The 24,905-nt window shown below is 49.6% G+C and overlaps 11 protein-coding genes across 11 annotated transcripts; 2 read left to right on the top strand and 9 right to left on the bottom strand.

Moving 5' to 3' along the window:
- Positions 1 to 63: 63 nt before the first annotated feature.
- Positions 64 to 1,805, bottom strand: PIG-S (GPI-anchored transamidase GPI17; the record flags this gene model as incomplete). The annotated part of the gene is made up of 2 exons (XM_057140117.1): positions 64 to 1,512; positions 1,569 to 1,805. The coding sequence occupies 2 exons, from the start codon at positions 1,803 to 1,805 to the stop codon at positions 64 to 66; spliced, it is 1,686 nt and encodes a 561-aa protein (XP_056994123.1).
- A 403-nt stretch (positions 1,806 to 2,208) lies between these two features.
- On the bottom strand, positions 2,209 to 2,979 carry N7520_006184 (uncharacterized protein; the record flags this gene model as incomplete). The annotated part of the gene is made up of 3 exons (XM_057140118.1): positions 2,209 to 2,250; positions 2,311 to 2,554; positions 2,627 to 2,979. The coding sequence occupies 3 exons, from the start codon at positions 2,977 to 2,979 to the stop codon at positions 2,209 to 2,211; spliced, it is 639 nt and encodes a 212-aa protein (XP_056994124.1).
- Positions 2,980 to 3,409: 430 nt separating this feature from the next.
- N7520_006185 (hemolysin III family protein) lies at positions 3,410 to 4,976 on the top strand (the record flags this gene model as incomplete). The annotated part of the gene is made up of 2 exons (XM_057140119.1): positions 3,410 to 3,601; positions 3,651 to 4,976. The coding sequence occupies 2 exons, from the start codon at positions 3,410 to 3,412 to the stop codon at positions 4,974 to 4,976; spliced, it is 1,518 nt and encodes a 505-aa protein (XP_056994125.1).
- Positions 4,977 to 5,787: 811 nt separating this feature from the next.
- On the bottom strand, positions 5,788 to 6,891 carry N7520_006186 (tRNA(Thr) (cytosine(32)-N(3))-methyltransferase; the record flags this gene model as incomplete). The annotated part of the gene is made up of 1 exon (XM_057140120.1): positions 5,788 to 6,891. The coding sequence occupies one exon, from the start codon at positions 6,889 to 6,891 to the stop codon at positions 5,788 to 5,790; it is 1,104 nt and encodes a 367-aa protein (XP_056994126.1).
- A 1,219-nt stretch (positions 6,892 to 8,110) lies between these two features.
- Positions 8,111 to 8,752, top strand: N7520_006187 (uncharacterized protein; the record flags this gene model as incomplete). Its single annotated transcript, XM_057140121.1, has 1 exon — positions 8,111 to 8,752. The coding sequence occupies one exon, from the start codon at positions 8,111 to 8,113 to the stop codon at positions 8,750 to 8,752; it is 642 nt and encodes a 213-aa protein (XP_056994127.1).
- A 1,616-nt stretch (positions 8,753 to 10,368) lies between these two features.
- Positions 10,369 to 11,113, bottom strand: N7520_006188 (NudC domain-containing protein; the record flags this gene model as incomplete). The annotated part of the gene is made up of 3 exons (XM_057140122.1): positions 10,369 to 10,400; positions 10,448 to 10,769; positions 10,865 to 11,113. 3 exons carry the CDS (start codon positions 11,111 to 11,113, stop codon positions 10,369 to 10,371), a joined length of 603 nt encoding a protein of 200 aa, XP_056994128.1.
- A 1,355-nt stretch (positions 11,114 to 12,468) lies between these two features.
- N7520_006189 (uncharacterized protein) lies at positions 12,469 to 12,743 on the bottom strand (the record flags this gene model as incomplete). The annotated part of the gene is made up of 2 exons (XM_057140123.1): positions 12,469 to 12,533; positions 12,611 to 12,743. 2 exons carry the CDS (start codon positions 12,741 to 12,743, stop codon positions 12,469 to 12,471), a joined length of 198 nt encoding a protein of 65 aa, XP_056994129.1.
- Positions 12,744 to 16,661: 3,918 nt separating this feature from the next.
- On the bottom strand, positions 16,662 to 19,262 carry N7520_006190 (uncharacterized protein; the record flags this gene model as incomplete). The annotated part of the gene is made up of 1 exon (XM_057140124.1): positions 16,662 to 19,262. The coding sequence occupies one exon, from the start codon at positions 19,260 to 19,262 to the stop codon at positions 16,662 to 16,664; it is 2,601 nt and encodes an 866-aa protein (XP_056994130.1).
- Positions 19,263 to 19,854: 592 nt separating this feature from the next.
- N7520_006191 (2-(3-amino-3-carboxypropyl)histidine synthase subunit 1/2) lies at positions 19,855 to 21,531 on the bottom strand (the record flags this gene model as incomplete). Its single annotated transcript, XM_057140125.1, has 1 exon — positions 19,855 to 21,531. One exon carries the CDS (start codon positions 21,529 to 21,531, stop codon positions 19,855 to 19,857), a length of 1,677 nt encoding a protein of 558 aa, XP_056994131.1.
- A 250-nt stretch (positions 21,532 to 21,781) lies between these two features.
- Positions 21,782 to 22,921, bottom strand: N7520_006192 (maleylacetate reductase; the record flags this gene model as incomplete). Its single annotated transcript, XM_057140126.1, has 2 exons — positions 21,782 to 22,329; positions 22,396 to 22,921. The coding sequence occupies 2 exons, from the start codon at positions 22,919 to 22,921 to the stop codon at positions 21,782 to 21,784; spliced, it is 1,074 nt and encodes a 357-aa protein (XP_056994132.1).
- Positions 22,922 to 23,413: 492 nt separating this feature from the next.
- N7520_006193 (WD40 repeat domain-containing protein) lies at positions 23,414 to 24,705 on the bottom strand (the record flags this gene model as incomplete). The annotated part of the gene is made up of 2 exons (XM_057140127.1): positions 23,414 to 24,284; positions 24,347 to 24,705. The coding sequence occupies 2 exons, from the start codon at positions 24,703 to 24,705 to the stop codon at positions 23,414 to 23,416; spliced, it is 1,230 nt and encodes a 409-aa protein (XP_056994133.1).
- Positions 24,706 to 24,905: the final 200 nt, after the last annotated feature.

The raw sequence follows: 24,905 nt of genomic DNA on the forward strand, positions 1-24,905 counted from the left end.
TAGATGCAATGGAATATCAATGATGTATGCATATAGCGTCTAGGATGCAAGAGAAATAATATTTTACTTTGACAAGGCCCTCCTTGTTTTCCATCCCGTTACAATCCGCCTCAACTCCTTCAATAATCCAACAACTAAAGGTACACCGATTGGGCCCAGAAGAGGTAGGTAAACTGCAACTTTGTGCTCATCCGGGAAATAGACCTGGCCAACCATACTCTTCTCGAAGAAGCTACGCTCTGCTTCGGTCTCAGCCACCCGTGCGCTGGCAAGAGCAGCAGCAAAGCGGCCATCCCGAAGATAAGAGCAAGTAGCAGAGAGATGGGTCAGTGTGGTTGAGACTGAGGAAGCGACAGTCGCTGGGATTGGGATGGAGGGGAGCGATTCAGTCAGACGGGCAAGAGAGCCCATAGTAGATGAAGCGGAGAGAAGGAGCGTAGCTGCTCGGACACGGATGAGGGTTTGAAGACGAAGGGGCAGGGAGGAAGGAGTAGTTGGGGTGCCCAAGAGAGTCAGGAGTTGGTGAGAGAAGGTCATGAACGCCGGCCGTAGAGAATCCTGTGTGAGATGCGTTGGGTTGGAAGGTCCGCTCTTGTCTGCTAATAGTGGTGGATTGAGAAGGAATACACCACCCCATTGGGGAACGATCCAGCTCGAAGCACGGTTCTCCTTCACGACGAGCGGGGATTGAGACGGGGCTGGAACATAGAGAATGAAGTTGAGGGTGGGACCGTTGCCAATGCTAGGATTGAGCGGCCACTCAGCGGCATTGATAAATGCGCTCAGATCCTCCTTCTTCAGTGTCCAAGCGGCCTCAATCTCGTCATAAACGGGTGGAGGTGCCATGGGTGAAAAAGTTGCATAGAGCTGGACCTGAGTATCGATTGTGAAATTGCTGATGGGAGCAAACGCATGTAGAAGAGGCGATAGGTACTCTTTGACGGCAGCCTCAATATCCCAAGATGATGGCACAGAGCCTGGTGTAAATAATGAAAATGACAAGTGGTAGGTGTCGGCATATTTCATGGATCGACGCAGTCGCCGGCTGGTGCTTTCCGAATCAAAGCCAGCTGCTCCACCAGAGAGGATGTGAGCAATAGTGGCCTTCTCCTCACTATACAGCCCTTGAAGCTCCTGTGCAATAAAAGCCGATAGGGGCGGGTTGGAGGACGAGGGGAGAGGGACTTGGTTCGGTGGGTAGAATACATCTAGCTGTGTTGTGTCTGCATGAAGTTCTGATCGAGGGGCAGCCAAATCGTCCTGCGGGAGCACACGAACAGTCAAGGCAATGTCTGCACCCTCTTCGACCTGATCAACGATTCCAACGGTCTCTTCGCCATTGGCAGTGACCACACTGGTGTCGTTGGCCAACTTGAGTCGCAAATGGTGAGCGGCGAATTCATTGAGATCGTCCAGGGTATGCTGAGTTGTGCGAAGGAGGTGCTGGGACTCGGAAAGTTGCATTGCAGGTGCTGCAACATGAATCTCCAAGGGAAAGACAGGGCGACATGTCTAGATGCGCAATCGTTAGCCTTCTCATCGTTCCTGGTCACCCTGCGTTACTGTACCTTGCCATCATCCCAGTCCACCATCTCCTGAATTGGCAGATGTGCGCGGTAGATTGAGGTTGTCTTCCACCATATTGGGAATCCGAGGAAGATGATCACAGCCCAAAATGCAGCAATCACTCGGAATCGCGTTTGGCTGGCCTCCGGGGACTCGGGGGGTGGGACACGGGCGCTGGATTGAGGGACCGAAACGGCCGAAGCCTTGGGAGACTCGCTGTCTCCATTTTTAGCGGTCATGTTAAGGACATGCTTTGTGCCTTGAACACAACACCCAAGCAGTAGAGAGTGGACGAGTGTTGTTGTTCGGGGAAAGCTAAACCTTGAAAGGCGGAGAAGGGACCAGGTGGCGCCGCTAAATGTAGTACATGAAGATCAACCAGGATCAATTTATATTCTCTACTGTTTATTTTATTTTATACATTGTGCATATTAGTTTAATTATGCGATCGGTCATTATAATCGGAGATGAAATGATTTCTCCAATATTCTGTTTCGAATAGCAGATGCATCATGTATGGTAGATTGTCATACATTTGGACTAAATAGCATTTCACGTAAACCACAGGGTATCTTAAACAATAACGCCGTTCTAATCTAGCGGTCAGGCCTATCAGCCATGGACCTTGCAGCACACATCCCCCTAGTATTCCTTTTCGAAGATTTTCTGGATAGGTTTGGCAGCCTGCATTGCAGAAGTTAGTAAGAACGATAAGAGCGAGACATGACGAGCGCAGACACATACATCAATGAACTTCTCGAGGTCCTGATCGAGGTTGGCCAGATCATCCTTGCGCTTCTTGTTCTCCGCGATCAAGGCCTGCTTGTGTTTCAACAGCTCCTGGCGAGCCTGCTCCAGTTTCTCTCGCTCCGCATGCTCATGGTTAATGCGCGCAATCATCAATTCATGTTCATTCGTGTCGCGGTGTTCGGGGAAGAGCTCCAAGAATTCTTCGACGGGTATCAATGGCAGTGAAAGGTATTTGTGGCTATCGCGAACACAGGGATTAGCAAGGGAAGTTTGACAGGTAGGGATCATGCAAGGCGCCGAGAGCACTTACTCATAGGATTCACAGGCTGAAATCTCGCCGTTCAAGTGCTTCTGCTCGTAGTATAGGTTCTGCAGTTGGAGATGCAGTCGATCAATCTCCTGGCGGGCCTCGGCGGTGGATTGTTTGGTGTCGCGCACACGGAAGATCGCATCACGGTTCTGACCACGTAGCTGGGCGAGAAGAGCAAAGAGAACCTTTTGTTGTTTAGATGCCGCTAGCGATAAATCATGGACGGAGGTTCCGGCGGGGATAGAGTCGGGATTCAGTAGGTTGAGGAGTTGTTGGCATTGGGCGAGAGTCTCCGCGCTGGTGCTGAGCACGGGCAGTAATGACTGGTCGGTAACGATTTCACTGATAGCCATGACTTGGTTTCTGATTTAGGTATCAAGTGGCAAAGATAGGGAAATCTATTCAATCAAGAGTTTTGGGGGAAAATGATCGGACAGAAAGTGGAGAAAAGAGAAAAGTGGAAACTTGAAACCGATCAATCAGATGATGGTAACTCAACCCATGTGAACGCTGGGCCGAGTGTGGTTGGGGTAGAGAAAGACTTTACTTTTTCCCGAACTTTTGTTCCTCACTTAAATCCCTTCCCCCACCTTGATGTGTACATAGGGGTCTCGCCGTTTCTTCTCTCCTTAAATTTCAACGGGTCCAACGAGTCACTTGTATCTCATCCGCTCACCCGGGTTACTCCGGTACTCCCGTCGGCAACTCCGTACCTGAATACAATCTGACCCTGGAGGTCCTCGGATTATTGACGCTACACGACACCCTTGGCTTATCATAGCAATGGCTTGCACATCATCCTCTATGACGGTGGAATCATATCCGGAGAATTTACGAGATGAAGCCGTCTCGTCCGCTATCTCAACCCCCAGCGAAGGTACTGGACTCCTGCGTGACCGACACCGGAGACACTCGTATCATGCTCCAAGGAAACTCTCTTGTGATTATCAGGATGCGGACACGGTCTTCATTAGGGTGAGCATTGCTCTATTCAGAGGAAATCGGATCTCTCTAACTTCCATAGGTCGAACTCTTTCTTGCAGAACTCGAACGCCGCATGCATTGGATCGAACAATACCGAAAATCTCACATGGATCAGGTCGACGCCAGCCTCAAACGCGGATATGCGACATTGGAAGCCGTGCGAGATCAATGCTCGGTTGCATCCGGTGAATTGATGGGCAGTGGCAAGAGGCGGGCCAAGATCTTGGTGGAAACATTGGAGGATGGATACCATGAGGCACTGGCGACCAAGGAAACATTGGAACAGAAAGCACAAGCGGGTGTACGGTTGATGGAGTCGTTCTTGTCGGAGCTGGAGGCGCGGGCTCATGCCGTCCGTGATCGAGGCATCTACGGTACACTGGATGATGGATGGAAAGCTGTGGATTCTAGTTTGGTTCACGCCCGTGAAGTGGTTGACGAAGGAATGGAGCGCGCTCGTCGCGCCCGGGATCTCCTTCGTGAGAATATTGAAGCCGCCCTCTCTCTGGCGGAGCAAAAGCGCTTGATCACTTACTCCGATCTACCCGACCCTTGGAGGGTCAATCCGCATATCCTGAAAGGGTACCGTTTCACCACCTCCAAGGTCGAATGTGTGCATTCGGTCTTCACATTCTCCAACGAATGGGTCAATATCTGGTCCCACGTCATTGGTCTTGTTATTGTTCTCGCCATTGCTTTCTACTTCTATCCGCTTCATACCAATTTCCACCTAAGCAGCAAATCAGACGTGCTGATTGCTGCGGCTTTCTTTGCTGCTGCATGCAAGTGTCTGGTCTGCAGCACCATCTGGCACACAATGAACAGCATTGCCTCACAAACCCTGATGGAACGTTTTGCCTGTGTAGACTACACAGGCATCTCCATGCTGGTAGCGGCCTCCATCGTGACCACCGAATACACTGCTTTCTACTGCGAGCCAGTTTCGCGATGGACATACATCCTTCTCACCTTTTCCCTGGGTATCGGTGGTGTCATTCTTCCTTGGCACCCGACCTTCAACCGTCATGACATGGCCTGGGCCCGTGTGGCCTTTTTCGTCACACTTGCCCTCACTGGATTCGCCCCTCTGGCGCAACTATCCTACACCCGTGGTATTGAATGGTGTCTCTACTTCTACGCCCCAGTCGTAAAGAGCATAACTGTCTACTTTGTCGGTGCCTGCGTCTACGCCTCTAAGGTTCCCGAGCGCTGGAAGCCCGGTTTCTTCGACTACGTTGGCGGCAGCCACAACATCTGGCATTTGGCTGTACTGGGAGGAATTTTTTTCCACTACCACGCCATGCAAGACCTGTTTGCGAACGCCTTTCAGCGTGCCCAGGGCGAATGTCCCAATCTCGTCTCGTGAACCAAATGTCTCGTACATTCGGTTTGCCACTTTTATTTTCTCTTTGCTTAACCATGTCCATGATAGACTATGACACAACGAAAATCCGGGGATAAACGAATGGACCGTCGATGTCGCTTAGAGGATATTTCCGACGGTCTGTACAAGGTGCAGTCGACATCTTATAGACATTCTTTACGTGAGCCTTGACCGGTTGGTTCTCGTATGCATTGGTGGAGTTGCTTGCAAATATTGTTTCATTTTCGTCGCGAAAGTACAGGCTCTGAATTTCTGCTTCCCCACGGTCAAACTTTCACTGTGATCGTGGGATCCCATATATTTTTTGGAGATTTTGTAATTACATTGTTGCATAGCTTACATCTCGGGTTCTTTTGTCTGGTGGTGACATTCGCTGTTTTGCTAGACCAGCATTGTGTTTGCAATTGAGTCATTTGTTTTGATGCTTCACATATGACAAAGATGATATTCCTTTCCATTGGAAATGTAAATTGAAAGCCCATTCTTGTAATTTGAAAGTCATGTATGTCTATTATGCGAACTCTATGCAATGTTTTGTCGTCAAACTCATGAAATCCGTGTCTCGTGTGCTTCTTCCCGAGCACTTCTCGATTCCCATGCGATGCTGGAATATTTGCAACTTGCTCAAGTTGAATACGTTGGGTGGCCTGTTGGTCTTACGAGGCAGGACACCAGTACCCAGCATTTATGTAGCTAGCTGTCGAAGGCCTTTAAGGCATCGACGTCGTTGTTGGTACGTGTCCATCCCCTGCCAGCATCATTCAAGATGGTGTAACTAGGCGCCACCAAGCAATCACTCGGCATTTTCAGCAGTCTCGGCATTCGCAAGGGCATCACCGCGCTTGACGAAATGACCCTGCATCCAGCAGCGGTACATCTTCAGCTTGGTGGAACGGTTCACGATTAGACGACGATCAGCTCCCAAATGTTTGACCTGGAATGCGGTATCAGCCTCCGCAAGCTGAGACTCCGGAACAGGATTCTCCAAATCAACCTGCAGGCCCTTCTCCGGTGTCCAGCGACCCCACATCTGAACCAGCTCATCGTGGTCGAAGAAGTAAACCCGGGTACCATCACCACGAACGTAGAAGTTCTCCTGCATGTAGCGACCTTTCTTGAAGCGCACCTGCGCCAGATCTCCACGTCCATAGTCACGGAAAAGCACCTGGCCACCAGGCTTCAAGAGACGGTAGATGTTGCGCAACGCAAGGTCCCACTGGTTCGGGTTCAATGCAGAGAAGATGAAGATCAGAATAATGACGTCCACAGAGCCCTCGGTCAGACCAGGCGGCAAAGAGTCACCATTCTCATCGGGCACGGCAGCCGCGTCCCAAACATCAGCAACCATGAATTTCGGATCATATTGATCACTATCACGCATGACCTGCACAGCGTACTTGGAGAAGTCACAAGCATGCACCTTCAGCTGCTCGTTCTCGTTGTTCCGAATCAAGGGAAACGCAGTATTGCCCGCACCAGCACCAACCTCCAACACAACCTGGGGACCCGCATCCTTCTTCGTCACCTCCGCCAAGACAGGGAACTCCTGACGCAACCACTTGCGATCCTTGAAGAAGTTATCGGTGTTATTCTTGTAGAACAGATTCCACCACTTGGCGGGGTCATTGTTGAAACGATTTTGGTCGAAGTCGGAGACGGGCGCAGCGCGTTGCTTCTCGTATTGGACTTCAGCGAAGGCTTTGAACTCGTCATCTGGCTCGACGTGGTCCCAGGCATTAAATTCGAAGACGTTGTCGCCATCTTCTAGGTATCGCGAGCCGAATTGGAATGGATCAGCGCGTTTCTGGTTGTTGGAGGGGTCGTGGGAGCGGGTGGGAGGAATTGTTGGTGGTTGGACATTCTCGATGAACTTGTGGAGATCGGTTTCTGTAGACATTTTGGATTTTTGTCTGTATGAAAGGATAGTGGGGAGACAAGAAAATTTGTATGGAAGTGGGCTGGGCGCGGGGAAATAAAAAAAAAAGAAAATTAGAGAAATTTAGATTTGATCGGCGGGTACCTGATTATGTCAGCCTTTATCGTTATCGATAAGGATTTATAGGTCGAGATTTACTAAAACTGAGGTATAGCCTGGTGGGAGAAAGACTTGAATAGAGTGTCAAGGGTAAAGAGGGGAATAAAAATTATCTTGTTTAAGGGGGGGGGGTTAGACCCCCATGTGAAGAGGAAAGTAGTATGAATAGCATCATGGCAGGATAACAAAACCAAAGATAGAGGGTGTAAATGGCCTCATAAGGTGTTAAGCAAGTATCAATATAGAGAAACACAAAATATGGTCGAAAGATATCCCTTGATCTCTTATCCTAGTGGTAAAAGCACCGCTGATGATCCTACTAATGTTGGCCCTGAGTAATCTCCCAATCATCCGAGATGACGTTAACGCGTTCCAACTAAAGACAGCGTCGGACCGTCGGTTCAATCCTAAATATCTCCAGAGCAATTTACCGTTTCAATTTGGAGATAAACGGTTATTTCAAACATAAATCCCACGACGAATTCGGAAAAATTACTTCTCTTCTATACCCTACTACTAACTTTTCATGGCTTCCATCTCCTAAATCAGATTTCTACTTATAGCGTTAATCTATTGATATCCCCTATCATACCATATAGTAGTATCTAGTTGATGCATATGATCAATTGAATTGGTAGTCTTATATCTACATCTGGTTAGCTCGGAGTTGATGACTCTTGCATGCCTCAGGCAGGAATGCTGACATCGTTGACCAATCAGCAAGGCCAGAAACTTGGATGCCTGCGGCAGCCTCACGAGGCTGGCTCCTTCGTCGTTCTCTTTCCCTTCTGCTCAACATGCCACCGTGATCATTTCACTTCATCTGGGACATCTCATTGTTCGCTTCGCTCCTTTTCAGGAGTCTGATAAACTTGAGTGTGGGATCCCCTCACTATCGGCCTTATCTTACCGCTCCATTGAGGCTCAAGTGTTCCGATCTTTACCGTGCCCGTGCAAAGTGACATGCCATAGATCCTCTACTCTTTATTCTATTACATTCATCTCTCTCCAAATCCATCTACTCAACATTTATTTTTAAAACACTTCTTGTGTGCCCCTAAAGCAACAAAATCACCCGGCCATGTCATTCCTCTCCGGTCTTTGCGGCTGCTTCGCTCGTGACCATGCTTCCCCGCACTCATCTCAACCCGAGATGCAAAGTGCCAGACATCACCAGAGACACACCCACGGCATACAGACTGGTCACTTCACCCTCTCTGGTGAGGGGGACTTCATCCGCGCCGCAGGTGCCAGCGAACAGGATGGGGACAGACCCCCGGCTGACTCGGATGGAGGCTATGCCAGCGTGGTCCCACTTCCACAATACACACCCCGCCCGATGAGCATCCACGAGAAAACGCTGGAGGGGAATATGCGAGATCCTCCGATTTCCTCGGACTCCAACATCTACCCCGCAGACGAGAAGAATCGCAACCTTTACGATGAGGATGTGAGTTCTGACAGCTCTTCTACTCTCTCGTATCCCAGCAGCTATGGTAACACCTCGACTGCGACCCGGGAAACTCCCCCGCCACCTTACTCGCCACGTCACTCGGCTATGCTTTCGAGATCGAGATCCATGTCTATCTCGTCGGCTGTGGCTGTGACCATAAACCCTCCGCCCATGGCACGGGTGCATGGTGGCCGGACGACGGCGCCTTCATCTGAGGCGGATGATATCTCTATTCGTCGTCATCGGAGGGTCTCTTGGGAAAGCCGTTGAAGAGAATTCTGGACATTCACACCAGCGCAATTCACTGCGTAATCCTTTGCATTTATCTGGCATACCTGTCACCAAGACCGACATTGACATCGAGCCACCCATGATACTCGAGCTGGACTCATGTATCATGGCCTTACTATACTGGCTCATGTCATCATTTATTCTGATAAATTATTGCACACGACATCACGACCAGCACATCTACTTTGTTTATGAACGGAATATGGAATGGAATACCTAATAATTATGATAGACATGGCGGCATTGGGCACCCTTGTTAACACTTTGAAATATTTCTGGGTATATACACACCACCCACTATCTAATAAACAACATCCACTGCAATCGAACTGAATGACCTTCAAATGTTGACACAATATCGACCGAATCTAACCATGAGTTCTAAAGATCCTATATGCAAGGTTTTGCACACCCAGATCCACTGGGCTCGCACTCACTCTCACTCCTTACGTTAATGCTGGAAACTCCAGATGTACCAACGGTCTGAAAATAGGAGCCCTCCTACTGGTGATAGGTATTTGAGTATTTGAGGCTAGCCTACCTCATAGTGTTCGGTATCCAGGGGAGTTTACCCCCAAAAATGGAGATTGTCTCGTAGTCGTATCCAAATAACCTCCATAACACCTCGATATTGGTATTGTACTACCAACGAGATGCATCCTCTAGACCTAGCCACCAAAGCCCTTGGGCCCTCCTCTCCAGGCGAAGAACACACCACTAGATGGGCACTTATCAAGCCACCCGTGGCCTCTATCGACAAGTAACGGAGTACATATTGTGCTTACACCGGCATATGGCTGTAAACTAGTAGCACTCAGTCAACGATAAATATCCTGCCCCAGCCTCATAAATGCCAGCTGCGCCACCCAGGCCTGTTCCATTCCCTGTTCGAGGCTCTCACACCTGCATATTCCGTGCCAATAAATGAACCGTCACCGACTCGGATCCGATCGAACCGTTCTAGACGGGAGCCTATGTACTGTCCTTGCAGATCACTGACCCGCCCCGATATTCCCCATGCAGTCTCAGAAGAAGAGCCGAATCCTCCGATCCACTCGGCGATCCTATTAATCAACATATGCAATTCGGAAGTCGGGAGAGTTCCTGGTCCCCTGCGCCTCTGCCAGGTTAGGCTCCCGTGCGGGTCTCGGATCGGATGGACGGATCACATTCGATGCAAGGACTTGGCTATAACCTTGTTTCAAATCGTTGAGCTGATTGTTCTAGAACTCCGGATCTTGTTCCTGGGCATCCGGATGTTGGGGCTGAATTGGGCAGGAGTTGAGATGCGGTGTGGCGGAGGCATACGTAGACATGCCGCATGGTTACACAGTCACATGTTTGTGTGCGATTCAGCCTTGAAAGGCGTAAAAGGAGTCTTGGATACTTGGTTTGAAATAGTTTATTGGTTGAAGGAGCTGAATAGATTTGAATTTCCACTGTGCGCTGGCCGCTAGGCCTAGATAGGTATCCCGTGTTTATACAGAAATACAGGTAAATCATTTTGGTCTGAAGAGACATACTCATTGCAATATTCATGCTTGATGCATAACTCATGATTCATACATGGAAGACATTCATATATACTAAAATACTCAACTGATCTGAGCATTAGAGAAATCCATCTCTGCGCAAGTATTAGCCAAGTCCAACAGTCGTAGAAGTATAGCTTACCCGGATGATCGGCCTTGAATTTCTCCAAAAGCTCCTTCTTCTTCTGCTCGTCACTGGTCAGGCCACCCGCCTCCTTCTGGCGCTGATCATACATCATCTTTTCAACCATGGCGCGAGTCTCACCATCGAGGTCACTCAGACTGGAGTTCTCGGGTGTGATCTTGGTGACATCAATCTTGGGTGCACCCTTGACGACATGGGGCCACCACTCCACCTTGTTTACCTTGTCAAGGTGGATGCTGACTTCCTTGCCGGGGGGCTTAGATGTTGTTTCAAGGGTCCAGGATGATTCGTCGACGAGGATGTTATGGGGGAAGTCACCCTACATGAATGAAAAGAACAGATATATGTTAGCAAACAATCCTACGCGGGGAGGTGGTTGATAAGTAGCGGGGGCGGGGCAAGCTGGATACGCACCTCAATAATAGGGTCTTGGCCTTTAATGGCAACACGGATCTTTGACTTGGTCAAAACCACTTCCATATCCCGGCCCTTAATGTTGGCAGGAATTGGCGCCGTGACGTCGAGATCACGGATGGTCTGGGTCCATTGGTAAGGAAGCTGAGCCTGCTCAGCAGCCTCAAGAGCTTGGCGCTCCTTTTCTTGGCGATCGCGCTCGGCCAGCTCGGCAGGGGAAAGGCTCTGATCAGGATCGGCAGATGACATGGTAAAAAATTCTTGGTGGCGGGGGAGGTGAAGTTAGATGGAATAATTACAGAGTGGGGAGTGATGTGATGCCGAAGGGCCGCAGGAGCTTAACCCTAAACGGTAATTGGATAGATCGGGTATTCGTGGATCCTCCCAACTTTATCAACGATCTATCCCCCTGAGAAATCGAAATCGTCAAAATCGAAACCTGTCATAAAAATTTAAAGTTCAAGAACTGGAAGACTCTGGAAACAAATTCCAGACCCTCCCTAATTCGGACACAAGCGTCATTGACCGACGCCATACATAGCCGCGCTATACGCGTCCCGTATTTTCCCCACCTCCTTGCATGAAAATCGATGTAGACGTCCAAGACAGGAGAACAAGTTTGACAGATCCTAGAATGAGCGGCAACTGGGCCACATCCTGGGAGTCAAAAGGGGAAGCAGGGGACGATCCACTTGATTTGACTGATCGACAAACGGTACGGAATGCTGTCAAATGGAAATGGTCTGCAGGGAGGGGCCGATCGGCATGGAATACGACACGAACTACTCCGTAATTTGAGTGGCTTTCAATCTCTTTTCTTGTTTTTCTTTCTGTTCTAAATACCGAAAGGATTCGGCTTGCAGCGTACACTAGGCGCTAGCTGCTTGCCTGGTTTCAGCTGGGTGAAAGCCTTGCACACCGCTTGAAGCAATGACAATGTGGCATTGTTCAAACCAGTGTAGCTGAAAGATGTGCAGGGCTCCGACAATTGGGTTCGCGAATGAGAGCGCAAATAATGGACGATCATTGTGCCCAATTGCTGCGAGTGCTATCGAACGTATATGCATGTGCTGTTGGCCAACTTCAATTTTCACTGCAGGGAGCCAGCAGAACGAGGCAACGGGGGCGGGTTGGAGAAGAAATGTGGATGGAATGTCGATTCACTGCTGCACAGCCAGTGCCGCTCGTCAAATCTTGGTCGGTTATGGTCACGCATGTATAGTTAGGAAAAGCATCGATTCAAGTCTGGCTAGTGCGCAACGATCGACCAGGGATGTGCCTTCAAGTATGCAAGCTTCGCCTCGAGATTCCCTCTAGAGGTCCTCATTCAACAAAAATGACGCAAATCATTGAGATGAAACATAAGAAGTATGAAAATCCGTGGACCTCGAATGCGAGTCCATATAGGTATCTTGTTCCCCAATCCGCATCCCAACTCCAAATGAATGTGGCGCTGATATGTGGCACCCCAGATCGCTTCGCTCATATGCAACTCATGAAAAGAAAAATGGTATAAATAAAAGACGGAAAGAATGTATCGACCCTGGAAGCCCCGAACTCCCTGTATATTGCATAGCGACCGTGATATTCGAGAGTAATGGAAGTCATCGTTTCTTGGATTTTTCTTGTTCTTGTTCAAGCTCTTCCAGACGTTTGTCTTCCTCCATTACTAGTAGAATGTTAGATTATTGTTCTCCCTGCATGTGACAGATCGTATGTCATGAGTTTTTTGAATCAAGATCGTACTTCGAAGCCTCTCAGCTGCAAGAGCGTTATCCATGTTTTCCAAAAGCTGAGCCCAATATCTTTGGTAGGCCTCGAGGTCCGGCTTGCCATCCTTCATGAGTTCAGGCTTAGTCTGTTGAGATTTGGGATCCATGGCGGTGGAAAGATGTAGGTATAAGTGTGGAGTGTATGTGCGAAATAATATTCACAGAGAATTAACAAGGTAAGGGTTGGAAGAGCGAGCACTTGAGGTTGCGTGATTCGATGTTGTTGAGTTGAAAATCAAAGAGGTCCCAAGGCCCCTTATATATATCTTAGGTGGAATCCAGTCACAATTTAAATCCTGCTGAATGTGGAAAGAGTCAGAAAATTAAAATTAAAAATAATTAATTTAATGTTCCAAATGTTTGCTTCATGAGAGGTTCCAAGGGTAAAGCCACTTGGATTATTTATTTTTGATTTTTTTTTGGGAATTTCTTAATTTTTATTGATTTTCCATTTTAATTTTAATTTTCACAGCCGCTTTAGGTACACAACTACGTGCAAGGTCAGATTAGGTGGAAATAGGTAACTAGTCCACCTTGGGAAGGGGGAAACTCGTTCTGCTGTTGTGTTGGAAAACCTTCACCGACTCTCTTCTCGCCCCTGGATTCGTCCACGGTATAACCGGTAGAACGGTCCGCTTAACCTCAAGGAAACCCCGGGTAAATTCCGGTTGATGCATTTCATTGGACACAGACAACAGTGATTGGTTACAAGAGACAACAAAAAAGTCAAGAAAGGGAGAGCTGTCTAGTAAGCGGGAGGGGTCCAAGCTGAGATCTCAATTTCTCCTAAACGCCTGTCAGCTTGACAATCAATATTCATATGGATTGGAAAAAGAAAAAAGAGAAAAAAAAAACTTGAGAAAATCAGAGAAAATCAGAGAAAATCAGAGAAAATGAGAAAAATCAGAATAATCAAAAGTAAAAACCAATGGTGCCTAAGCTGTGTTCCCCCACCTACATTTTGCTCATTTTGGCCTCTAAGTTACAACAACCCTGGAACCTATACCTACATAGAAGATGGATCGTGATGTCAGAGCACGGACTTTTATTGGAAAGCTAAGATTTCTCCATAACTTGACCAATGACTTCTTCCGGCTCAGTTCATGTTAGGGCCGGCTAACCCGCTACCCACGAAGCCCACCAACTCTGACAGGGCGCCTATAGGATGTCTTCCTTGAGAACTGCGCCCACCCCCGTACCAATCGGGAGCTTTCTCAACACATCCGCGCCAGCCGATCTGATATCTGGAGCCTAAGGAAAGGGGGGCCAACAATCTAAGCCCCGTAGTGGGTATGGAGATGTTCGGCTTCGGGCTCTAAGGATAGTATTCGGTTACCCCTAAAACGAATTCAAATACAATAAAATGCATGATGCTACTAGGTGCAGCTTTGTACCCGGGGAAGCGGATTGGGTTGATTTGAGATCGACGCTCGGTCCACCCGATCGGTTTGTTCTGCTGACCCGCCAATCATACATTGTCTCTAAGAACAAAGCGGATTACGCCTATTGGAAATGAAGATTCACCGCTGATAAGACACTGCGTAGCTTGCGCTTCGTTGCATCTCTAGTTTGGTATGATTTGGTATGCTTTTTTGTTTTATTTATTTATTATATTATATTTCACTGTACTTCAGGTCCTGACTCAACCCCCACGTGGTGACACGCATGGTCACCGTTGTTATCCTTGACCGCATCTACCCAAATACCTTCCGACACGTACACTGACCTCATGATGTCCGAGTGTAGGACATGGGTGTCCTGTTGGCTCTATAGGACACGGACCCGCGTTATTCCATCTTTTCATCACCGCTACTGAAGGCTACCCAGGCTATCAGATGACCATTCTAAATGCCGTTTGTATGTGCTTCATGCGCGTACTCCGTGTCTGCTTTGACAGCCGATCTTTACCTGTCTACTGGGTCATGACACTACCGCACCACTTTACTCCGGTTATCGCCAGTTCCCTATGCAGGGTGGCTGTCTGACACTCGCGTCGGACCCTCAACACAACACTCGTCAGTGGCAGGATTAATAAAGTTTCGGGAAAGGAGCTTCGTTACTATTGGAATCTTGTTTTTGGGGGCGTTTCTGCACTGACCGGTCCATGATTACTTTTCTTTTCTTTTCTTTTTTCTACGTAGACGATCCTCTATCCCGCGTCGACCACGTAGGAAGGTGCAGGCTGTCACTTTGAAAAGAAAGAAAAAGAAAGAGCAAAGAAAAAGAGGAAATTTTTTTGGGCTCGAGTGTGAGCCCCCAGATTTCGATATAGGAGTTATACTCCGTACTATAGATTATACATTAATGTGCCATCTATCACCCGCTCGACCCACCAAAACAAGCCCCATCGAGAAATCACAGAATCCTTGGACAAAAGAGTTGCGGGCCAAACCGCCCGGCACTACAGGCGGTCAACACCAAAACAAGTTAAGGGCCCGGAGCAAGTGCCACTTCAATGTCAGGGAAGTCTTTCATTGGAGCGGATGAAACGGATGTCCCAGGGACAAAGATACCTGCGGGATAGTACTTTTGTCACCTATGACAACTCTTCCTAAAACAAATCTATCTAGAGATACCCCGACAGGTCCCGAGGACGTGTCAAGGGAGAGAAAATGACAGAAAAGAAGGCAGCCAAGACGAAGGTGGATGCGGTGAGAGAACAACAATAGAGAACATCCGAGCGTGGAACAGAATAGCCGAAAGGTGGCTGTAAAAAGGAGCCCAAAATCTATATACCGTAGACACGTATTGAATGGAGATCAGCTTCAGGAAGCAGACCTCAATTCCCCGGGGCACAGCTCTCCTACCTAGCATACCGTCGGTGCCACGTCAACGTTCGAACCAAATGAGCACTCGACGATCAATACCCATCACCAGACTCGTCGGATTTTTCACGGACTTTTGCCGAATCAAGACAGGTATCGTGAAGCAACAGTGACCTTGCATTCGTCATATGAGTGACAAATCTTGGATCGAGGGACAAAAGTACCGATCGACCGGAATCAAACATCCCTTCGGGCAGGCAGAAGTACAATCGTCCTGCTCGCGGCATTCGTACCGGTGGAGAATTCTCGATCTGGATTAGTGGGCTCGTGCATAACCTTTATCAAACTGGTTTCATGCTCCGAAATGGAACCGATGATGGGGCAGCAACGGGGCAACGGGTAGGTCATTTGATTTACCGTGGGGGTTTATATCTGCCAATCATATAGCCATTGGAGGCGGGTCTGAGCACCTCACCGCTGCAGGGCAAGTCAAAAGTCAATATACTATAACAGAGAGTATTAAGTTCATATTCATTTTGAACATCTGGAGAACTCGATTTGGGCCCTCGTGAAGTACACTTGATATGAAAGGTTTTCCCGAATAAGAACCCGTAATGGATCTTGCCTAGTAGATAAAAATGATAGCAATATATGACCATATGACAGAATGAACTCCTTCCTAGTGATGGACGATAATCATGAAATATTGGGTCGATATATGCCGTCGTATCCACTTTAGATCACGCACTCGGCAGGGGTCAACCAGCTCGGGACAAGATAAGCGATACGAAGATCGAAGAAATGGAAATAAAAAGAGAAAAGACACATCGGGAAACTTGTTCGATGCCTGCGCCCATTGGCCAGCCACCTCATCAGACCGGTTTGTATTCCTGCAAAACCGTGGACAGGAGAGATGAGAGCGCACAGGGCATCGTAATATGCAGCTCCAGTCTGGTTGGAAAGGAGGGGTTGTAACAAAGAGAAATGGGATTAGGGGAAAAGGAAGACCGGAAATGCGCCCCGCAATGTTGTAACGCCTGGTTAATCTTGGCCCTACATGCATGATTCGCTTGGAAGAACGTGTTGCACAGTGGTAAAGTCAAGTCGAACAGAAGGGTAAATAAAAGAACATCAGGAATGAGTCCCCGCTCGCGCCGTTGTATGTCGTCGCTAAAGAAATTGAGATCAAGACAGGCAGAAAACAAGAAGATAACGCCGAGGGTATCTGCTCTCGTAGAGAGGTTGAGAGATAAGGGGAGCCTATTCGAACTCGTAAAGTGGACTGATATAATTGGTCCCCTCTACGAAAAGAGAGGATCCTACTTCGATGTCCACATCCACAGGTCCCTCAGAGGTGCCAGGGAAAAGATCGTCGGATTCATAGATTTCGATGGGTGTGATAGGAGCTCCACCATCCGGACCATGCTCGATAAAATCGAAGAATTGGCCCGCGAACTCGGCGATTTCATTGGCCACCTTGAGTTCCAAGATGCCCTCCAGCACCTGCATGTCCTTTTTCCACTTGCGCTCTCTGCGGGCCTTCTCCTCTTCTCGTCGGCGGCAAGTGCCATCACGGGCACGGACTTTCATGCAGTTTGGGCACAGATAGTTCTCTTCACAATAGGTGCATTTGCAGGGCGGATTGGCTATCACGCAATCCTGGCAGACATAGACCGCACAGGCCTTGCATTCTCGAAGGTCGCTCGAGCATCGCAGCCGCTGATCCCCGTGGGCACGGAACAGTGGACAGAAGAAAGATTGGCAACCTTGCCACCGAGTAGGCTCAAAAGTTGATTCAAAGTACGAAGAAGAAGGAGAGGACGATCCCGAATGATTAGAAGGTGGGGCGGAGAAAGAACGAGTGGGATTGCGAGGGAAAAGAATCGGGTCACCGGTGGGGACATCCGATAGGTTGTCGTCTATGATGATGTCTCCCTGTTGGTCCTCGATAAAACTACTGTTGGTGGATTCAACCTGCCGCTGGGTGCGGAAAGGAAGGTCGAATCCCGAAAGTTGGTTGAACAGTGGATCCGGGGATGGAGTGCTGACTGCCGCTCGGTTTTGAATGGTCATCTTCTCAAATGCGAGGTCTCGGTAGCCACAGATGCGCAGACGGAGACCACGAAGGTCATGCTCAATGCAAAGAGGCTTGGAGCAGCTTTTGCAGTGTACCTTCCATTGTGGCGAGTCGTAGCACTCCTGGCATAAGTTCCGGGGGCATGGTGAGACTTGCCGATTGGGTGGTCCTAGTAACCACTTCATCATGGCAAGGTGACCGGTCTCGAGAGAGTAATCTGGTTTGCTGGGGTCGCCGTATGCGTACTTGGGAAATGTCTTGCTCCACTCACTGACGGTGTACTCGAGGTCCTCCCAGCCTCGGTTACGAGGCAGAGGCACAGCGCGCACTTGATCCACATCCCTACTAGGGGTGCCGATGCTGATGCCGCCACCTCCGGAGAAGATGGGTTCTGTGCAGCACCAATGGAACTTGAGAGCAGGATGTGACGTGGGTGCCCCTCCTTGAAACAACGTTGTGCTGTCGAGAGAGTTGATGACGGGATCATGCATTGAGCTAGGTGCGAGTGTAGCGCCGGGGGCCCACCAGATGGAGTCGGGGGCCTGCGCGTCGCTTTCGTGGCGATGGTTTCCAGCAAAAGCACTGGAGTTTGCGCGGTGAAGGTATGGCCGCTCGTAAGCGCAACTGGCACACAGGGTTCTGCGGCATCCCACACAATGCATCAGGATGCTGCATTGCTCGCACCTTTCCGAAATATCCTCCAGGCAGCCGTCGCATTTCACATTTTCCACAAACTGAGTATGGCTTCGGCGAAGATGTGCAGGAGTCATCTTACCCTCGCCCATATCGGGTCCTTCACCTGTGCCAACCGCCTCCCCATAGCACCCTGTGTCGCAATTCTCCCAGAGTTTCCCATCGTCTACACGAGGGCGCTGTACGGATGAATCAACTGGGCCGATCCAGTTCTTGCATCTCCACAGTCGATCGAATACCACCCAGACTTCAGGGGAACCTTGCGGAACACGCATGGCGACATACCCGCGCCTGCGGAAACACCTGCCAGCAGGCGTAGTACACCACGCGGTATCAGTCCAGATCCCCAGTTTATGGCAGAGGTTGACAAGTTCATGGGTTGGTTCCGAATCAGAATCCTTGCGCGACAGAGAACTAGTGAGATAAGGTCGGCGGCGATGATGGCGGCATCGGTATGCGTAAAGACTCTTGAGCGCCAACCCCTTGGTCGCCGGAGGGCTGCCGAGATTCCGTTCAATATCCACGTCATATTGCAGTCCGAACATCGTCAGATAAGGGATGATGTGATACTTAAGCGAGACATTCTTGCACCCGCGAACGGAAAGGTGCTCCAAGTATTCCTTGCGCGGTTGCAAAACCGTCGAAATCAAGATCTGACCTGAGACGGCCGTGTTGTCAAGCTCCAGGCTCCTGAGACATCCGCTGAATGGAATCACCACATGCATCAACAGCTGATCCAGGGCGTATGGTCGGGACTGGCGTTGCGGATCGGGATCTGGCATGCCCGGAATGACAATGCGGCTGGACGGGAAACTGCCCGATGGAAAGAGCAAACGAAATGAGAGAGACCTCCATGCGATCGGATATGAGCGAAGAAAGGTGCGAAGGTAATGGGAGGTGTGGTAGAGCTTGAGGATGGTGTCGGTCGGAATCTGGAGTAACAGGGACTCTATAATGGGGGCATTGGTTGTGATCACGCGCTCAAAGAGAGAAAGAGGACGTTCCACGGGGAGAATAGAATTCTGCAGAGCCGTTTCGACCAGCTGCTGTGGCTCTTTTTGATCCTCTGCCATGATGCCGTATAGGTCCATGGTGTGGGCCGCGGGAATGTTTAAAAAAGCTGGGGTTCTCGGTCCTTAGGTCGAAAGGTCCAGGAACGCGAGATCGCGAATCGGTAGCGCAAAGGCGCAGCACATCATAGGATACAATGAATTGATTGAAAAAGAAAAACACAAAATATCACAGCTCAAGATAAGCCACCATGCAAGGCCATCCGATGTGAAGTATAATCGATGAGGGTTTGATCGCAAGGGCTGGATGGGGAAGATCGGAAGGGGGAGCGAGGGGGAGAGAGAGAGGGAGAGGGGAAGGTCAAATGAGGAGTTCGATGTAAAGTGATTAAAACAAACTAGGATTTTCTTCAACCACAAACGTTTCAATCACTGATGAGAGTCAAATGTAAAGTTGATTCCAAATTGTCAAATTACTAGAAAAAAAGAATCAAACTTTCCACTTTGTCACGGATGCGCCCGTAACCGTCATGTGATTATCTACGGAGTACGGAGTACTTGTACTTTGATTGCCTTTATAGACATGAGTAATGGGCCATGAGCCCCTGTGAAGATCTATCATACCTGACTAGTTCAATAGTTTACTTTGTATTTGATCCATTTAAAAACTGGACTAATGTCTCTCGTCTGATTCGCCAACAGTATACCCCCTGGCAATACCCTTGCGCCCTTCCTTGACAAGTGTACTGTCCGACTCCTCCTCATCATAACGAATGTCAAAGTCACTGCCCAACCCCTTCCAAGTTCTTTGCGACCGTAAAAATTCGGCTCCTGGGGATACAGCTCCGCCGATCATCGCTAGATCGCCCTTAGCCCGACGGGCTAACGCTCTAGCAGCGGAAGGCCCAGACGACCCATCGATCGAAGCGCGGGGTGCGGGATCCCGCATCGGTCGCGAATGAGAAACGTAGCGCCCAGTACGCAGGTCGAACTCTGGCGGTGCAGACTCGGGTTCCGACATGTCATCGTCCTCGTCCATGGTTGCACCGTTTGATGTCTGGTCCGCCTCGTCCGACTCCCCATTTGGCTTGTCGAGGATGGCCTGGAAGTTGCTTTGCCAGGATCCCGTCCAGATCCGTTCGTCGTCATCCTTTAGAGCCAGCTCCAATTCGAACGGTGTGATCACGGGCGTAAAGAAATCCTTGCTATCGACCAATGAGCTCTCCCAGCACCCGATCACCACCCAGCCACCAATCTCACTGAAATTGGCAACTTTGGCGGCGTTAAGTTTGCCAACAACAAACATGTAGCTCTTCTTGCCCGCGGCGGCAATCTTTTCTTTCACATGTTCCACGATGCCCATGTAGTTCTTCACACTGAGCGTGTTGATCAGGATACCCCAAATCGGTACTGTCGTGAGGCGGGTCGTCAGAGCATATCGCCGTCTTAATACGGCGGTAGTGGATGCCGGCAAAGGCTTAACATCCTTGTTGCCTGGGGTATTGGTGGGGTAGATATGAATAGCAGCCACACGTGAAGCAAGGGTCAAGAGAAGAGCAGTTGGTGGATCGGAGATGTGGAACATTTGCCAGTCTGAGAGGGTATCAGGTGCTTCCCTGACAGACTCAGGTACAGTGCGGTTAGGAATAGCTGATGAAGGCTCATGGATCACCTCTGTAGCAAACAGATTGCTATACCCCTCATCGACGAGGCGCTTATACACTTCCGGGATATGACCGGCATAGGTGACATCGGCTGCGATAATGACCTTGGTGGTTGGATCGGTGTACGTCCCCTTGAAAGCCTCCACAACTGGCTCTATAGATAGAGGCTTGTTTGTAAAAACGTATATGACCGGCAGCCTGGCGGTTGGTGACAGGCAAGATCTTCCATAGTGCACCGCGACATCGGCATCCACGTGCTCCGCTGCCACTTCATCCACACAGCATGTGCCATAGGAGGTGTCAGCCAAAATGTACAATTTCGGCGACCAAGTCTCCCCATCCACAGACAGCTGGGACACTCCTTCAGTTATGTTCTCTTCCGTGTCGGCTTGTCCATTTGCCTGTCCCGCACTCCCATTTGAACTGGCGACCTCCGATTTGAGACCGCGGCTGAGTAGCTGAAATACCCGCGGGGCATCGGGAAGCATATCATCGGGGAATTGAAGAGCGATGCGCTTGTATCTGGCTTGGCGGATCTCCTTCAATGTGCGTTCGATGTCGTAGGTGATCGAAAGTTCGGCATCCGACAACTGAGTTGTCTGGGTCGGGGCAACATTCTCGTTAAATTCGAACATGCGGTCATCCGGAGTGGACAGCACCGGGGCTGCCTCCATCTGAGTGCCCATTATTGATTAATGATCTGGTGTTGGTGTTTGGAGGGGTTAAGACGGGAAAATCCAAAATTTTGTAGAAAAAAAAGATCCCCCACTATCCCCGCCGTACGCCGCCGGAGATAACCATGAATATGAATCAGCCCATTGGTAGATGCCCAACATCCCACTTTTTATAATCTAGGGCTAATTGAAGTTGATAGATTCAAAGAACTTAGACTCGTGTGCCAATCCATTCAAATTAAACCCTAAAATTCATATTTATCTACAGGTTTGCAGTTGCTGGCTCACCCGCCCAGACTCTGCGAATCAGCTCACGAATCGGTGTCCGCTCAATTGCGCGTGGGTTCCAGTAAGGGTTGGAAACAGCAATATCAGCCGCCTTATCAATATCCTCCTCCTTCATACCGAAGTCCTTGAGGCCACGCTTGACCTTCAGCTTGGTCAGCAAGACATTAAGACCATGGATCGCGTCACCATTGCTGTCCGGCAGCGCATCGGCAAGTTTCTTCATGGCCTCGGGGATATTAGGCGCATTGTAAGAAATAGCGTGAGGCAAGACAGCGGTGTGAGTCTCTGCATGGGGGAGGTTGAAGCTACCACCGAGAGTGTGGCACAGCTTGTGGTGGATGGACATGCCCACGCTACCTAGACAGGTACCACAAAGCCAGGCGCCGTAAAGAGCCTTGGAACGGGCAGATTGAGAAGACGGGTTCTCGACAATCTCGGGGAGGGCAGATGCAAGGGCCCGGGTGCCTTCAATGGCCATCATAGAGATGATTGGGTTGGTGTTGCGGGCATAAAGGGCCTCGACTGCATTTCCAAACGGATTAGATTAGATCTTTCACACAGTTGCCGAGTGTTCTTCCAAATACTTACCAGCGTGAGCGATAGCATTGACTCCACTGGTGGCACTCATGGCCGCCGGCAGGGTCATGGTCAAATCCACATCGTAGATAACGGTACCAGGCAAGATTTTGGGATCCGAGCGTGTCTGCTTCAGTCCATCGGCCGTCTCACCCAAGATGGGAGTCATCTCACTACCGGCATAGGTTGTCGGAATGCAGATATGAGGGAGTCCAGTACGGATACTGATCGCCTTTCCTAAACCAATGGTACTTCCACCACCGATGGAAATAACCGCATCCGCACTCTGAGCTTTCGCATACTCGAGAGCCTTGTCGGTAACATGTGTTGGGGTATGCATGGTAGCCTCACTGAAAATGCCAGCCACTTGGCCCTTGAGGACTTCCTTGACTTTTTCGGCATGGCTAATTTGATGGGGTGTCGATAGCACCAATGGAGACTTCACCTGCAAGCGCGCGATCTCCTCCGGGAGCTTCTGCAGTGTGCCGCTGCCGAACACGACACGGCCAGGATTGGGGCTGTACTCAAAGGAATCCATTTTTGTATAGTATATGGCCGAGGCCATTGATGGGCGAGCCAATGCAGTCTTATAATCGTCTATCCACCCCACACCCCACCGTGATCCGACGAACGTCATGCGCTACGGTGGGGTGGGGCCTGCCATCGGCAGTTCGAACTGAGCATGGTTCCGAGATCTGCTTAATTACAATCTATATAATAGGCCAAGATGAAGCTTTGTCTGACAATCTAAAGAATGCGAATCAATTCCCCATCATTTTCTCCAGCTTTAACGGTCTAATGGTCGGTGAATGTCTGATCGCAAAGCACTTAAAAAGAATCGCGGAAATCCCCCGGTTATTACCTCAGCATGAGTAATCCCGGATATACATTACCCTAACCTTTAAATCCGCGGGCATGACCTCAACCTGCTGGCAACCTAGGAATGAAGCATTGGTAATGGTATTGATTCAATATAGATGTTTACAGTTTTTGTTTTGTACTCTGCAAATGGGTATCAGATAATACAGTATCAGTCCAGATCATGAAAGGCCATGACGTGGGCACCGCTCTCCTTGCGATTGGCCTTCCTAGCCTTCTTACGCTCCCGTGCATTGGGCCTCTTCTTTCCGCGGTCGCTATCATCAGAGTCATCACTGTCGTCGCTATCCTCAAGCATGTGCTTTCCTTCCATATCCTCGCCGGTACCGGTTGCGGCAGCTTCGTGCCAAACCTTGACAATCTGCCCTCCGCCGGAAACCATGCGTCCCTCAACATCCCATCCTAGCCCCACAACACCCTCGGTCTCATCATGCTGAACTTCCGACACAACCTTATTCGATCCAATGCGCACAAATTTCACCGTGCCATTCGCTAGACCAGCCGCCACGAGCTTGCCATAGCCCAAGTCATCAGGAGCAACAGCCATGGCATCAATTGACTCGCCACCATCAGTGCTTCGCTCGACATAGATCCGCTCATCTTGATCATCCCATACGCCCTTCTCCCATAGTGTGATAACACCATTCGAGCCACCCACGAGTACCTTCTCTCCGCGACTGGTTCCGCTGCTGGGCAACCCGCCAATGTATGCGGAACTGATCAATTCCTCCTCCTGGTCTTCACTGCGCACAAGCACGCCCCTCCGTAGATCAGTCACGGCCAGAGTAGTTCCACCAGTTGTAACCCATTGCTTGCTAAATCCGGAGGTACTGGTATCGGAGGCAGGCAGAGGAGTCAAGGAAGAAACGTAGTCGTCGTGCGGGTGGTGCGACTGTTCTGGTCGCGCGGAGACCTTTGAGTAGGGAATTCGCAGGTCGTAAAGGTGGAGAGCACTGGAGTCGGTCGCGAGCAAAAGAGTCTGGGGAGAAAGAGCATGGATAATAGTAGGGGCATCGATAGAGCTAGTAACGCCAGTCAGCTTCATTTAAGCGCAATAGCGAAACAGTTGTCGCGCAACCATTACCCATTCTTTTCCAGTGGAATGACAATCTTATTTTCCACCTGTCCGGTCTCAGACTTCGCAGCCTTAACAAGTCCATCGGTACCAGCCGAATAGAGCATCTCTCCGTCGCAGCCAAATCCTAAGGACCGACAGCTACCTTTGTGCCGTCTTGTCCGCCACATAGTGTCGATATGGCCCTTGCCACCGCGAATGGAGGAGTTGGACGCATCATCATCCTCGCTGCTGGCGTCTTCGGTGGGTAATCGGAAGGTCTGGACATGGCCGGAGGCTAGACCCACGGACACTACAGGCTGATCGGGGTGGATGGCCTGAGTGAAAAGGTCCGAGGAGAGCGGAAGTGTACAGACCGTGTCGAACATGGTTACGGAATTGTGACCGGTCGGAGACTCACTGTGTCCCGAAACAAGTACCAGTGTTAGATTCGGGGTTAATATTGTGAACGTGAGTTTTTAGAGTTGGAGAAGCTTGAAGCTTCCGTTTTTTCTTTTTTTGCGGGCCGAGAATCTTCCGTTTAGGAAGGTTCATTGGTTCAATGACATCAACATAATTTATTTTGATC

The sequence above is a fragment of the Penicillium odoratum genome (genome assembly GCF_028828045.1).
Source record: "Penicillium odoratum strain IBT 22623 chromosome Unknown utg000005l_segment0_segment0, whole genome shotgun sequence".
Classification (NCBI taxonomy): Eukaryota; Fungi; Ascomycota; class Eurotiomycetes; order Eurotiales; family Aspergillaceae; genus Penicillium; species Penicillium odoratum.